Source organism: Lathyrus oleraceus, chromosome 6 (assembly GCF_024323335.1).
Source record: "Lathyrus oleraceus cultivar Zhongwan6 chromosome 6, CAAS_Psat_ZW6_1.0, whole genome shotgun sequence".
NCBI classification, from domain to species: domain Eukaryota; kingdom Viridiplantae; phylum Streptophyta; class Magnoliopsida; order Fabales; family Fabaceae; genus Lathyrus; species Lathyrus oleraceus.
This window is the reverse complement of record NC_066584.1, coordinates 123,229,645-123,245,134: the sequence shown is the minus strand read 5'-3', so window position 1 is coordinate 123,245,134 and position 15,490 is coordinate 123,229,645. Positions and strand designations below refer to the sequence as shown.

The 15,490-nt window shown below is 37.9% G+C and overlaps 2 protein-coding genes across 2 annotated transcripts; one reads left to right on the top strand and one right to left on the bottom strand.

Moving 5' to 3' along the window:
* The first annotated feature begins 1,273 nt into the window (after window positions 1–1,273).
* On the top strand, window positions 1,274–3,943 carry LOC127097879 (leucine-rich repeat receptor-like protein kinase PXC1). Its single transcript, XM_051036368.1, has 2 exons — window positions 1,274–2,893; window positions 2,977–3,943. The coding sequence occupies exons 1-2, from the start codon at window positions 1,525–1,527 to the stop codon at window positions 3,657–3,659; spliced, it is 2,052 nt and encodes a 683-aa protein (XP_050892325.1). The 5' UTR covers window positions 1,274–1,524; the 3' UTR covers window positions 3,660–3,943.
* Window positions 3,944–4,395: 452 nt separating this feature from the next.
* Window positions 4,396–9,064, bottom strand: LOC127097880 (uncharacterized). Its single transcript, XM_051036370.1, has 7 exons — window positions 8,202–9,064; window positions 7,189–7,333; window positions 6,966–7,019; window positions 6,783–6,874; window positions 5,611–5,846; window positions 5,312–5,482; window positions 4,396–4,951 (listed from the first exon to the last, which is right to left on the bottom strand). The coding sequence occupies exons 1-7, from the start codon at window positions 8,891–8,893 to the stop codon at window positions 4,854–4,856; spliced, it is 1,488 nt and encodes a 495-aa protein (XP_050892327.1). The 5' UTR covers window positions 8,894–9,064; the 3' UTR covers window positions 4,396–4,853.
* Between the last annotated feature and the right edge of the window lie 6,426 nt (window positions 9,065–15,490).

Here is a 15,490-nt window from a genome sequence, read left to right as displayed (position 1 = left end):
TTCTCGTAATTCTGATTCTTCTGAATTGGGAGACTCGCTGGAAAGTACTCGTTCAGATAATTTATCGTCATCGTGTTCTGTTTCCCGCTAATCGCTCAATTAGTGCTCTAGATACCATATGTTAGAATTAAACGCGAGACTTTGAGTAATTCTGAATCAATCTTGATTAACAAGATTAAGTTAACCGATTGAATTCTCTTCTTATTCTCCACTCTTCACTTGAGTGAATCAATCACACTTTGACTACAAGATGATTTTGTAGCACAACAATAATGGAGAAGAAGATAACAAATAAAAAATACTGAATTGGGAAGAAAGGAAATTAAGGATTCAAAACAAAATAGGGGAAGAAGAAGAATTTTTACAAAGTTTCTCTCTGCTCACAAACTGTTATTTTATTCCTTTTCTTGCAAGCTGCAAGTGTTTACAATGATAAGGGTTACTCGCTATTTATAGATTGAGTTTGTTTGCTCCCTAAACAAAGTTCAAATACCTAATTATGTTAACACTGCAAAATTGGACCTAAGTAAAAATCTATATCGAGACTAACTCTTCGACACTTCGACAATTAGGTGTTTCGACAATAACATGTTTCGACGTCATAAATTTCATTCTCAAAATACGATAGAATAAATTATAAATCAAATTTGTTCACAGTATTGTATTTAAATAATGGACGAATATTAGACCTACACCATATGGACGATCCAGAAAGTAATTTTCACCGGAATTAAAGTACTCAAATTGCCATTTAATTCATTTGATTGTGTATTCAGCTTCTTCAATATTGAGAGTTTAAATCCTCTATACCATACAAGTGGTATGACTCAACTTTCTTGCGCATGCTATTAGCCCCCATATAAAAGTCAAAGTGGGAATATGATTACAGATCTCTAAATAATGAAGTAAATATAAGTGGGAACAAAGACACGTAATTCTGTCGGATAGGACATGAAAATATACCGTACTATTACACTATTATCTTGAATATATCAATTTCAAATTATATGTTGCAATTACTTAGACACTATTAATGCAGCGAGCAAAAGAGCATATATCATTTTTGCATAACCAAAGTTATTACTATCATAAAGATCTATCTGATACCATACTTGAGAATTAGATCAGCAGGCTCAAGAAGCATATAGCATTTATCTTCTTTTCTTTTATTAGTACATATATAGCAGAACAGAGCAAACAAAAGATAAAGAAAAAGCAAAATGTTGTTGGTGAATGGTGACATTTCTTTCTTTCTCTTTTCCATAAAGGAGAAAGTGGATAACAACAGCAATCATTCACACAACAACTAACTTTAATCATCATATATTCCCTCTCTCTCTCCCCCTTAATTAATCACCATTCTCCCTAATCATGCATGCATGCTACATTAAAAAAATTTAAATCACAAATAAGTAACCTTTCCGAATTTCAAATTATATCATATTTTCACTCTCTCCTCAATCCCCATACAAAGCATGAAAAAACATTAACAACATTGTTTGTTAACAACTTCTTCTTCATCCAATGATGATGAACTCTATCATCATGTTCTTCTTCTTCTTCCTCTTTCTCACCATCTACATTGTGCCATGTTTAACATACAATGACACACATTCACTTACTCTCTTCCGTCAACAAGCCGACACACACGGCCAACTCCTCGCCAACTGGACCGGACACGACGCATGCTCGGCTGCATGGCACGGTGTCATTTGCTCCCCGAACAACCGTGTCACCACCCTCACACTTCATTCCCTCAACCTCCGAGGACCCATCGACGCTCTCTCTCCCCTAACCCATCTTCGCCTCCTCGACCTTCATAATAACCGTCTAAACGGTAACGTTTCAGCTTCTCTCCTCTCCAACTGCACCAATCTTAAACTCCTCTACCTCGCCGGAAACGACTTCTCCGGTCAAATCCCATCTGAAATCTCCTCCCTAGTTAACCTCCTCCGTCTCGACCTCTCTGATAACAACCTTGCAGGCGAAATACCCGAGGGAATCTCCCGTTTGACTAACCTCCTCACTCTAAGGCTTCAGAACAACGCACTCTCGGGTAACATCCCGGATATCTCCTCCGCCATGCCGAATCTCACAGAGCTCAACATGACCAACAACGAATTCTACGGCAACATACCAAACTCAATGCTAAAAAGATTCAGTGATGAAAGCTTCTCGGGTAACGAAGGTTTATGTGGTTCAAAACCGTTTCAAGTTTGCTCCTCCACGGAGAAAAACCCTCCGTCATCTGAACCGGTTCAGACCGTTCCTTCAAACCCGAGTACGTTCCCAGAAACAAGCGTTATCGCAAGACCAAGAAGCCAACACCGTAAAGGGTTAAGCCCTGGCGCAATTGTAGCCATTGTGGTAGCAAATTGTGTTGCATTGTTAGTGGTAACATCGTTTGTTGTTGCTCACTGTTGTGCTAAAGGGAGAGGTGTTAACAGTAATTCCATAGTGGGTAGTGAGGGTGGAAATGGGAATGGAAAGAGGAAAAGTTATGGTAGTGAGAAGAAGGTGTATAATGCAAATGGTGGGGGTGGTGATAGTAGTGATGGGACTAGTGGAACTGATATGAGTAAGCTTGTGTTTTTCGATAGGAGGAATGGGTTTGAATTGGAGGATCTGTTACGTGCTTCTGCTGAGATGCTTGGGAAGGGTAGTTTAGGAACTGTTTATAGGGCAGTGCTTGATGATGGTAGTACAGTTGCTGTTAAGAGGTTGAAAGATGCAAATCCATGTGCTAGGCATGAGTTTGAGCAGTATATGGATGTGATTGGGAAGCTTAAACATCCTAATATTGTTAAACTAAGAGCTTATTATTATGCCAAGGAAGAAAAACTTCTTGTCTATGATTATCTCTCCAATGGAAGTTTGCATGCTCTTCTTCATGGTTAGTTTTAAACGCTAATGGTTTTCAATTTTTGCAATGTTTTCTTTCTGTCATTTTAGTCTTTAAAATTGTTATATTGATAGGGAACCGTGGGCCGGGGAGGATTCCGTTGGATTGGACAACGAGAATAAGCTTGGTGTTAGGAGCGGCAAGAGGGCTTGCTAGGATTCATACAGAGTATAGTGCAGCAAAAGTGCCTCACGGGAATGTGAAATCATCCAATGTACTACTTGACAAGAACGGTGTTGCTTGCATTTCTGATTTTGGACTATCACTGCTGTTGAACCCTGTTCACGCAATTGCAAGACTGGGAGGGTACAGAGCACCTGAACAAACAGAACAAAAGAGACTGTCTCAGCAAGCTGATGTTTACAGTTTTGGAGTGTTGCTGTTGGAAGTTCTCACAGGGAGAGCACCTTCTTCACAGTACCCGTCCCCCGGGACTCGTCATCGTAAAGATGAAGAAGAAGAAAATGTGGTGGATTTGCCCAAATGGGTTAGATCAGTTGTGAGGGAAGAGTGGACTGGAGAGGTTTTTGATCAAGAACTTCTGAGGTATAAGAATATTGAGGAAGAGCTTGTGTCAATGCTGCATGTTGGTTTAGCTTGTGTGGTGCAGCAGGCAGAGAAGAGGCCAACTATGGTAGATGTTGTTAAGATGATTGAGGATATCAGGGTGGAGCAATCTCCTTTGTGCGAGGACTACGATGAATCGCGCAATTCACTTTCACCTTCGATTCCCACCACTGAAGATGGTCTTGTTTAGGGATTTTAGAGCAATATTTTCTGGTATATATGTAAGTGTGTATGTCATTCTAGTTCAGGAGGGAGGAGTATTTAACTTATCTTTGTTCCTCTTCCAGTTGCGTTGTGTTGCTGCAAATTAGTTAGCTCTTTGATCATGTTAAGTGTTTTATTTTTTGTAAAATTTGTGAGCTTTGTGGAACTTCATTGTTGAATGTAGCGAAAATCTGATAATCTTCACCTTGCCTTTGTAATAAAATCTTGTCTGGTTGAATTGTATCTGTACTAAAATCTTGTTTGGTTGAATTGTTTCTGCACTGTATCTGCAACGCCTAAATGTAACTAACTTAATTAAATTTCTACCTTTTATTTAGAATTGTAAATCATGGAATCACTTTAGAAGCGACAATTTTTATGATACAAAGGTGAAATGCATGCGACACATGACACATGACTTTCGTGGAAGATCATTATGATTTGATCACATTTCATAAATCCCTTACAAGTTGCTACTACTGGATATTACCTTCAAACTAATTAAGTATGCAATTTCTAAGCATGGCCCTAAAAGATGTCATGTTGATATATTGAGAAAAGAATTAGGGGAAGAGCTTAGAAGAGTTTGCAAATTCAAATCTCTCGTTCCCCATTCAAGTCTACAACAAGAAATGATTACTTAATACATTTCCTCTATTTTTCATCTCGAATATCTTTATTTCCACTACAAAATTCAACAAAATTCACAAAAAGAACTGGGCTTGACCGAAGTGATTATTGGCACACTAGCAATACAATAATACAGTTACATATGAGTTGAATTACTCAATATCTATTCCAGGTGATTATCGGTACACTAGCAATACAATAATAGACAGTTACATATGAGTTGAATTACTCAATATCCCTTCGCATTTTACCAACAAGGAAGGCTACTGATAATACATTACAATGATACAACTCATCTAGGAATAATTTACAGAGGCGTTTCTTTTTTACATTTTACATAAATATATTAAAAGTACAGCCACCACATAAACAACATAGGCAGAGGATATTTGCGACTTCAGCTCTACAGTTTGCGCAAACTTTGCCGACTAACACTGAACCAGTCTAGATTTGATATTTTCTTCTTCAAACATCTCAGTGGTGGCAAGTATTCGATCGACTTAAATAATTCTAACTGTCCTAATAATAATGGAATTGGTTGAATTAATTGTTAGCTTATTGCTCCAGTTTGGTCAATTAGTGTGCCAACTTGTTCTCCACATAAAGCTTTTGAGATGTTCCCAGGTGCCAATAGATTAAAAACTACAACTGCACAAGTAAATGGTGGAAAAAAACTAATTATATAGATTGTTATGAATTGAAGTGTCTACTTCATTAGTTACTTCATTAGTTACTTCAATGAATATCATCATCAGTTTTCGAAAATAACCTTGAGATACACAAAAGCTTGCACATAAAAGCAAAACAGTAATTCCGCAAGAATGACAACTAAGCATTACAAAAAATTCTTGAATAGAAGTGCCTAACCATTTAATATTCAACAAGATTTATTTGAAATTTACTGTGTGGCACATTGAGAAATGATAATATATTGTGTATTGAACAGCACCTAAAACACCTCAACTAGGAACACATCCATAAAAGGGCCAAATGCAATATACTACTTACCTGGAATGGCATTTTCCTCACAGAATGTCAAGGCTGACATATCCATAGACGTGACACCTCTAGACACTAGCTCCCTGAAGGATATGTGTTCGAAAGTGAAATTATTGTCTCGGGAGTTGCAGTCATATACACCATCTACGTTAGTAGCTTTGAGGACAGCCTGAGCATTAACTGCAGTGCAGAAGACATGGGCTAATTATGCTTGCCAAAAGAATCCATGTGTTGCCCATCTATGTAAATGATATATGATGCTGGTAAAATAGCAATCAGAAAATATTTAATAAAACACAGTGGTGTACCTTCTGAAGCTCGAAGAGCAGCAGCTATGTCGGTTGAGAAAAGTGGATTGCCAGCACCAAAACCAATGCCACCAAATATAACTACTCTTCCTTTCTCAAGATGCCTGATGGCCCGTTGCCTATTGTATGGTTCAGCAAACTCCTGCATTGAAACTGAAGTTTGAACACGAGTCTGAACACCCATCTTCTCGAGGGTTGATTGGAGCAGTAATGAATTCATCACAGTAGCCATCATCCTGACATAAGTAAGAAGCAACCACTCATTCAGGTCAATATTTTGAAATAAAGTAGAAACAAAAGTAAATCACTTGAGACGATATGTAAACCACAAGGATTAAAAAGATCATATGGCAACATAAGTACAACATCTACTGAGCTAGAAGACATAAAAGCACTGATCCTCATATTACCCATGTGCAAGACATAAAAAAGATACTTGCTTGCCTGAGCACAAAGGGATGCCAGTAAAGTTCAAGCATAAAAAAAGCATTGAGGCTTTAGGAATACATAAAAACATAAATCAGATAAAAAATACATAACAAAGTTGGCAAATAAAACTGTTAAAAGAAATTGTGGCAGGTATTTCAATGTAAACCTTATTCATTAGTCATAATATCAAAATTGCCCAATTTGAATATGCAGCTAAACAAAGGTCAGAAGTAGTAAGGACATGCATAGGCTTATGCAAAACATCAGCAAAGTATATCCAGTTGGAAGAGAAATAATCTAGACAAAACATGCAGTGCAATTTCATCCCCCTGGTTATTCTGACCTCACCCTGCATTTTACAGCCCAATCTTAATATTCGAATATCATATTTCCAATTTACTTTTTTAAAATGAGACGAGTCTTCGTCCTCTTTGCAGTCCAAGGATCTAGGCAAGGCGAGTGCTTAGCAACTAACACAGCCAACATCCCATACATGATACAAGTCAAAGTTAAGTCTCCCGCTTCGACCTTCCAAGGCCTATCACCAAGACGCTCTCTTACCCAAACCACAACTGCAACTAAGTCTAATTTTGTTTTCGTTGGATCATCCAATTGTAATCAGGATATTGATGGTTGCTGAGATTTAAATATATTTTTCCACATATTTTACTTGTGATGGACTTCTAGTAAAATTGCAAGACCATAAATAGAATATACATTGAGCTTTTAGTGATTAACCTTACCCAACTTGGTATGCAGTACATCTTTCTAAACCTGTAGCAGTTACCCATGCATCTCCACAGAAGAAATTTCGACCTCCGACAACAATTGCTATCTGAAATATCACAAAGAAAGAACAGGCTTCAGCTAAATGGAATAGGATAGCATAATACCAGAACCTAGAGGACAATCATGCGAATTGATACCTCGACACCAAGGCGGGAAGCAATTGCAACTTCACTTGAAACTAACATGGCCACCTGACAAAAAGATTAAGCAAGCAAATCAAGCAAGTTTTGTCAGAACATCCAGACAACACTTAAACTTCTACTTAGTATAGACTATGTTCATCAGACAAAATCAAACTTTCCACATATATAATATAACCAGACTGCAACCTTTTTTTCAAGCAGGAACATTAACACAAACCTTAGGGTCAATATTGCAGGTATCAGATCCAGTAAGTGCTGATCCACTAATTTTTAGAACAACTCTCCGCCATCTAAGGTTTGACAATGCTTTGGACTTCAGGCTGTTTACTTGACCTCCACTGTTGGACGTTGCCATTCCATATCTATAAATAAAGGAGGGGAAGATATTACAACAGTCCAAACACAATCAATATGCCACTCCATCAATATGCACAGTGAATGACATTCAAAATACAACAGTCCAAACACAATCAATATGCCACTCCATCCAACAAAATAAAATTGTGGTGTCACTTAAGCCTGAAGACCCTTAGGCTATGTTTGGATTGATGGAACATGATGGAGCGGAGCGGAATGGTATAAATTCATATTTCATTGTTTGGTTTAATTAAAAATGAATGGAATGGGGGGGCGGAACATGAAGGAATGCATTCCATCCCATTCCATCACTTTTTATACCCTCCGATTTGGGGTTGAGAAAATTGCTCTATTCCGTTATGAAATACCAAACAATGGAATAACATATTTATTCATATTTATTCCATTCCGTTCCATTTCACTATGTTCCGCTCCACGTTCGTTTTAGCGTATCCAAACATAGCCTTAGTTGTTTCAAAATCCTAGTATGATTAGTTTCACAGCAGAAGCCATCAGAATTGAAAATGTTGCTGTCAAATATGACTAGCAGTGTTATCGATGGCGGACCATGCCGAAAAACTAAAAGTCCTCCATATAGAGCCGCCATCCTACACAAATTGTGGCAGACTTAAAAATTCTGCAAGCCCAATTTGCTATGACACCGCCAAGGCCAATATTTATATAGCTGTTCAATAACTGATTTGCTGGTGGATACTAAGATAAAAAATTCCAGATTTTCAGATACAGTCACACTAGGCAAGCGCCTATTTATTTAAGTAATGTCATAAAGTTTTGGATTTTTATCATTACTATTCCGATCAATAAGAAAACAAAAGCAATGCAGCAAAAAAAAAGGAAGAAAACAAATGAAACCTCTTGGACTGCCTAGGAGAATTTGAAGCAGGAACGATGGCTTTATCCTCGTCTGCGAATTTGGAAGGGAGGGAATTTCCGACGATGTTTTCCATCTGCTTGAACCAAGGCCAGTGACTGGCGGAAATGCAACCATTGTTCATTCTGTGTCTCTCCAGCTTATACCGTTTCTTCAGGTTATCAACCTTGTTCTTACACTGCTCTACACTCTTCGATTGATTCTCACACCGTTCACTCACCACCGATGCTACCTCCTCCCAATCTCTTCCCCTCAGATTCCCCCGATTCAGTTGCGTGAACTTCTCAGTATAAGCTTCTAGCAAGCAAACAATCGCTGTATCGCTCCATTCTTCTCGATCCTTCCTATACTCTGCTCCTGCTAGTCCTACTCCTCCTACTCCTCCGTTTCCGCTAGAAGCCGGTTTTGGCCTCTTGTTAAACCCGTACGACGTCGTTCCGTCACCGATCTCATCTCGATCTTTACGTTTCTCGCTTCCGGCGTCATCATCGAACGGATTTCCGTAATCATCGGTATCATCGTCGGCGACGGGCTTTGATTGGACTGATGCGGTGGAGAAATGGTGGTGGTGATGGTGGTGGTGATGTGGTGCGAAGGTTTGGTGAAGATGGTGAGAGTGGTGGTTATCGTCTCGGAGGATAGAGAAATCATCGTCGTCGTCGCAAGATGCCATAAGGGTAACGGAGAAGGCGTTAAGATTTGAGGGAACGGCGTTGTGGAGGACGTTAGGGAAAGAGAGTGTTGGGCGTTGAGAGAAGGTGAAAATGTGTGTTGAGATGGTTTGACGGAGAGTGACTTCCGTGAGTTAGTAGGGTATTTGCCGTCAAGTGGGGGTGACGTTCCCGTTAAGTGATAAGTGCGAGTGCACTGTACGCGCCTTTGCTCTCCCACGTAGGAGACCCGGAGGGCCCCAACTATAATGTGGGCCATGTTTATTTGGGCTACCTTGTTTGAGTTTGCCACTCTTAGAAAATTTTATCTTATATCCCATCAATTATATTTATACCCCTACATTATAATTTTTGGACCAAAATACCCTCATATAAATAGGTTATATTTCTAAAAAAAATCATTTTTATTTCACTTTCGTTTCAAGACTTTCAGAACATCACTTTTGTCATTGTAAATCGGAACTCATAAATTAAGTCTTCTGATTCACAATAAATATATTGAAACTCTTTGTATAAGACTTTCAGTTCACTCCAGATTTTAGACGTTGAACTCAAACTCTTGCTAAAAGACTTTCGGTTTTCAAACTGTTTACCGGAACTCTTCTTAAAAGACTTTCGGTCTTCAAACTGTTTACCGGAACTCTTCTTAAAAGACTTCCGATTTTTCATTTAATTCACCGAAAATCTTATTAAAAGTGTTACGGTGTTCAAACTTTAAGTTTTCACACCAAAACTCTTTTTAGAAGTGTTCTGGTGCGTTTTAAAAAAAAATTATAGTGGTTCGAAGACGAGGTGACGACTGTAGGATTCCATATCGTAGTTTAGGACGGGACGCATCTACATCTGCAACTTAGTCAGTTGGTTATCCATGAGGGTCGTAAGATACGTCTCTTTCGGTAAAGTACGAGCATCATGTTGCTCGACATTTATGGTTTGGTGAGGTAAATTAACGACGTATATTTGATATTGAATAATATTTGAATATTTTATATTGTGTTTTATAGTATGTGTTTTAATTGTTTTCGGGAGAGAAATCCGAAGAAAGAGTTGAAAGTTGTTGGACACGAGCTTAAGCTGACTTCGAGGGTTCTACAAGCACTTCCACAACAGATGGAAAGTTGGGTTTTTAGGTTTGGGTTATCTTCACTTTAGAGAACTAGTTTGATGAAGATAGACACAAACTTGATATCCGCATTTGTGGAGAGATGGCATCTAGAGACGTCTTCATTTCACATGTCGTATGGTGAGATGAGTATTACTTTGGATGACGTCTCTTGTTTGCTTCACTTGTCCATCAGAGGTGTGTTTTAGAGCCCTCAAGATGTCACTGAAAAGGTTGTTGTTGAACTTGTTGTTGACTACTTAGGAGTGTCTGAGAGTGAGGCAAGGCACATGTTCGTAGTTGCAGGGGTTCTTACTATAAATTGGAGTGGTTATACGATTTATTCGTACAACATATAGTTGGGCATATGCGACTAGAGCATATCTATTGATGTTTGTGGGTTTCACAATTTTTTTGACAAGACCTTTACGCTTGTCGAGGCACGATACCTCTTATTGTTTCCTCCAATGAACATGAACAACATCTATTGGTATCGGTATACCACCAAGTGTGTATCTTCCTAACTCACAAGCACAAAGTAACCCATAAGATATTATAAGAGTACAACCACATATTTGCATGTTAGTTCCAACATAATCAATTCTCAGTAACTCTTCGGCAATACGTCTGAAAGCAGCTCGAGACACTGAACCACACAGATTATCATAAAATGAACTTAGTGTACGTGCTCAACTTCGTAAAAACTTTTTTGAAAATAAGCTCTAATGTTGCTCAGTTGTAACCTCAAGTTGTTATTCATAGCTTCTCAGCATTTGACAATGTCACCTATACGGTTTCCCAACATCTGCTTTAACTTCCAATGAGGAGATTCAACCCTTAAAATAATACATATTAAAAATATCACATATAAAAAAAATACATAGTAAAAAATATAACACATATCGATTAGTCGTTGTGTTACCAAATGTAGCATTCGATTAATCCATGTTTCAACACATCTTTGTCTATATGGAGTCAACCATGTGTCTTTCACATGATTAATAAATCCACTAAAATCAACACATGCCTGCTCAAGTTGATGCAATTGTTGATCATACTCAACATCATCACTAACCCAAACAACTTTCATCCATAATGTGTCGATCGTCTTTTGTATGTCACTCACCATATATTGATTGCATTTTGCACTAACATTTTTGTTAATGTGAAATCTACATAGCAAATTAATCGACCTAGGAAACACAATTTCAATTGATTTCATCAAAGCAAGATCTCTATCTGTTAAAATCACTTGTGGACACAAATCTTTCTTCACAAACAATTTTTTAAGTTTCTCCAATACCCAACAAAAATTCCTTGTCTGCTCAGACTCCATATATGCAAATGCGACAGCAAAAGTCAACTCGGTTGATGTCATGCCAACAATTTCAAACAAAGGTTGTATATATTTCTTTGTCTTGTAGGTGTTATCCATAACTAACACTATAGGACAAATATTCAACAACTTAACTGAATCGGGATAGTCCCAAAATATATCTCTCACAATTTTTGAGTCATCCTTTTTTCTACTCCAATACACATAGTTTGCATCCTCAATAAGCTTAAACAAATGTTGTACCTCACTTCTAGGACCTTTTATCTCTTTTTTCTATCATACTCTTATGCTTGTATATTTGCGTGATCTGAGTGACATTCTCTGGATCTCAGTCTTACAAGGAAAATAATATGTGTATAGGTGGTACATGCCTCTTTGTCAAATCAATGGCATGTTACTTCTCATTCATGGCCAACCTACCAACAAAGAAATGACCTTCTAACCTATAAGATAAATCATAATTATGGACCCCGTATTTTACATCAATCTTCCAACTAGACCCATCTTTTGCCAGAGTCGATCTGATTTGAAATGGGCATCCATATTTTTTGGACACGCTTTGGGTTCCACTATCAGTATCCTTGTATTTCCCACCTTTGTCATAACCAAATATTAATTTGTTACTTCTTCCTCTCTTGTTTGTTTCAGTATCTGAACGAGTGATATTAACAATTACTTTATTATGGATTTCAACCTCTTTAATCCACCTGATCACCTCTTATCATGTACCAAATCTTTGAGTAGTTAAAAAAGCACCAAAAGTATCTACACATATTTGGGGAAGAATTTCCATACTGCACGATAAAAAATTAACAATGCAAATCGAAAGACTTCAAAGAAGAGTTTCGGATCATAGAAATAACACACCAGAAATCTTTCAGAAAGACTTCTAGTATATGTTAGTATGTTAACCATAACACATATGTTAAGTCATCAGATTTTTAAAAAAAAAAACTGAACTGAAACTCTTCAAGTAAGTCTTTCGGAACACGTTATGCATTAAACCGGATGTCTTCCACAAAGTGTTCCGATTTGGAAAAAAAATACCATAAGTCTTTTATAATGTGTTCCAGTACGAGGGTGAATAGTGTAATTTTCGGAAGTCTCAATTGAATGGTTAAAAGTGAAATAGTAAATTGGTTAAAAATAAACAAGGATAAAATTGGTATTTTAAAAAATATATAGGGGTATAGGTATAACTGTAGGGGTATGAGGTAAAATTTTCCCACTCTTGTATCAAAAAAGGGAGGTATTATCCCCCCACCCTTAATTTTTATCCTTCCACACTCAATTTTAACTTGGCACCTCCACACCCCTTATGTTTTTATAATATATAATTTATTTCACAAAAAGTATAAGAATAATTCAATTTTTTTTAAAAGCTGTGTAATTTTTTGGACATTTCATAGACACTAATGGATATTTTTTATTGATGACAAGTAAGTTTGTTTTTTACCGTGTTTTTAAGATTTTTCAAATTTTCATGGTTTTTTTGCCGCATATTTGAAAAAAAATGGTAAAAATGCAAAAGTTTTTTGGATTTTTTTTGAACATCCGATAAATTTTCGGAACACGTTATGCATTAAACCGGATGTCTTCCACAAAGTGTTTCGATTTGGACAAAAAGTCCCATAAGTCTTCGAGAAGCATGCTTTAACTGGGAGGATTGCCCGTTGGCAAATGCTATTGTGTGAGTATGATATTGAGTATCGAGCTCAAAAAGCTATTAAAGGTAGTATCTTGGCTGACCACTTGGCACATCAACCAATTGAGGATTATCAGTCTGTTCAGTACGATTTCCCTGATGAGGAGATTTTGTATTTGAAGATGAAAGATTGCGATGAGCCTACGCTCGATGAAGGGCCGGAGCCTGGTTCCCGATGGGGTATGGTGTTCGATGACGCTGTTAATCAATATGGAAATGGTATTGGGGCAGTGATTATTACTCCTCAGGACACACATTTTCCTTTTACAGCAAGGCTAACTTTCAAATGTACGAATAATATGGCGGAGTATGAGGCCTGTATTATGGGTTTGGAAGAGTGTATTAATCTTAGGATCAAGCATCTTGACGTTTATGGTGATTCGGCCCTTATTGTTAATCAGATTAAGGGTGAATGGGAGACGAATCAGCCTGGCCTCATCCCATACAGAGATTATGCGAGGAGGATTTCAACATTTTTTACTGAGGTTGACTTCCATCATATTCCTCGAGATGAGAATCAAATGGCAGATGCGCTTGCTACGCTTGCTTCGATGATTGTGGTGAAATTCTGGAATGAAGTCCCTGTAGGAGAATTGCCATCCAAGGCGCAACGGAATTTAAAAATTTCTCCATTTAGTGATCCTTACGAATGGGCATGATCAGTGATAGAATCGTTACCTCTTGTGGTGATTCAAACCTTTGGTGCAGATCTCTGATAATGATCAAAACCTTTGATACAGATCCACGGGGCGATCACGAACGTTGAACGATGACAACGTCTCTACTCAGTCCACACGAACGGATTCCTTCAATCGCAGTGCTAGCTGTTATGAATGAAGGCTTTGAGTGAGAGAGAGATACGAAATTCCAACTCTTCAGTTGTGTTTTCTGTCTCAGTGAGTTACAATGCTTCTACCCAAGGGGTTCTATTTATAGAACCACTTGTGTGGGCTTCAAGCCAAAAAGCCCACTTAAGTGCACTTTGGCCCATATCTCATAATATGCCAAAATCACTTAAGTACTTGGTACCTTACCATATTTCGTATTCTACTTAAGTACACTGTACCTTACGATGTTCCTTAATTATTCTATCTCTCATCAATCCGTCCTTTGTGTGTGACCCTATAGGTTTTCGCGGCGTTGGCAATTATATTAAATCACGTATTTAACATAATAAACAGTGAGCGGTATCTAGCAACACATCACTGCTACCCAAGTCACGAAAATGTCATGTGATCTGACAAAACCTCCTGTGATAATAATTATGTGTATAATTACCCTTTTGCCCTTATGTCTATATTGAACACAAGGTATAGACCGTGTCATCCTTGTCCAGTTCAATATTGGGCCCATAGACATTTATCCTGTTACGCAAGATGGGCAAATTCCATCTAGGACACTCATGTCCCTCAGCATGCTTTATGGAGTACCCATCAACTGTCTTTATGGTTATCCAGTTACGGACAACGTTGGATCAGCAACAAAGCACTCGACTCTACATCTAGGATCCATAGTGGTTTCAGGTCGAAGAGTGGTATACACTATTATCACCATGAGAATAACTTATGACACTTTGCATAACTTTTTATATAGTATTCTCATAGCGGGTCAATCCGGTATAAATATTACTCATAATATTCATACCTATGTTTAAGACTTGATAACTCTTTATCCATGATCCATAAGATGTGATCATCAGTCTACAAACATAATAGTCTTAATGCTTTAATGTTATCCCACTTCACACTAAAGCTCGACTACGGATACTTTAAGAATAGTGTCCTTATGTTTAATGTGTTCTCATGATTAAGTCACACTTAATACATTAAATGGACTATCTATTCCAGGGACTTTATTAATCAACCATAATAAAGAAAATGCCTTTAAATAATTCGATACAAGTACCAAAAGTATTGGCCTCTAGGGCTTACACCAACAATCTCCCACTAGCACTAGAGCCAATCAGGCATACCCCGTATGCCCATTGATCTAGTATGGCCATCATGCTTCTGTTGCGCAAGAGGCTTTGTCAATGGGTCAGCAACATTGTCAAGTGTAGGTACTTTACATATTTTCGCACAACGCCTAAGTATGTGTTTGGATCGTTGGTGAGATCTAGGCTCCTTAGCTTGTGCGATAACACCATTGTTATCATAATAGAGACCAATGGGATCCACAATGCTAGGGACTATGCCAAGTTTATTGATCCAAACAGCTTCCTTTGCTGCACTTAAGGCAGCAATATACTCGGCCTCAGTTGTAGAATCAGCAACTGCATCTTGCGTTGAACTTTTCAAGCTCACAGTGCCACCATTTAAGCAAAACACATAACCAGATTGGAATCATTCATATTAAAGCGTCTCAGTACTTTGTCTATGTACTCTGACTTAGGCCAAGCATTTCATGATCTATCTCTATAGATTCTGATAGGCTGCTTCACCCAGGTCCTTCATAGA

Coding starts and splice junctions, on each gene's coding strand:
- LOC127097879 (XM_051036368.1), top strand. CDS start 1,525: ATGATGATGAACTCTATCATCATGTTCTTCTTCTTCTTCCTCTTTCTC. Junction 2,894..2,976: donor TTTGCATGCTCTTCTTCATG/GTTAGTTTTAAA, acceptor TTATATTGATAG/GGAACCGTGGGCCGGGGAGG.
- LOC127097880 (XM_051036370.1), bottom strand. CDS start 8,893: ATGGCATCTTGCGACGACGACGATGATTTCTCTATCCTCCGAGACGAT. Junction 7,020..7,188: donor CCTGCAATATTGACCCTAAG/GTTTGTGTTAAT, acceptor TCTTTTTGTCAG/GTGGCCATGTTAGTTTCAAG. Junction 4,952..5,311: donor TGAGGAAAATGCCATTCCAG/GTAAGTAGTATA, acceptor TTACTTGTGCAG/TTGTAGTTTTTAATCTATTG.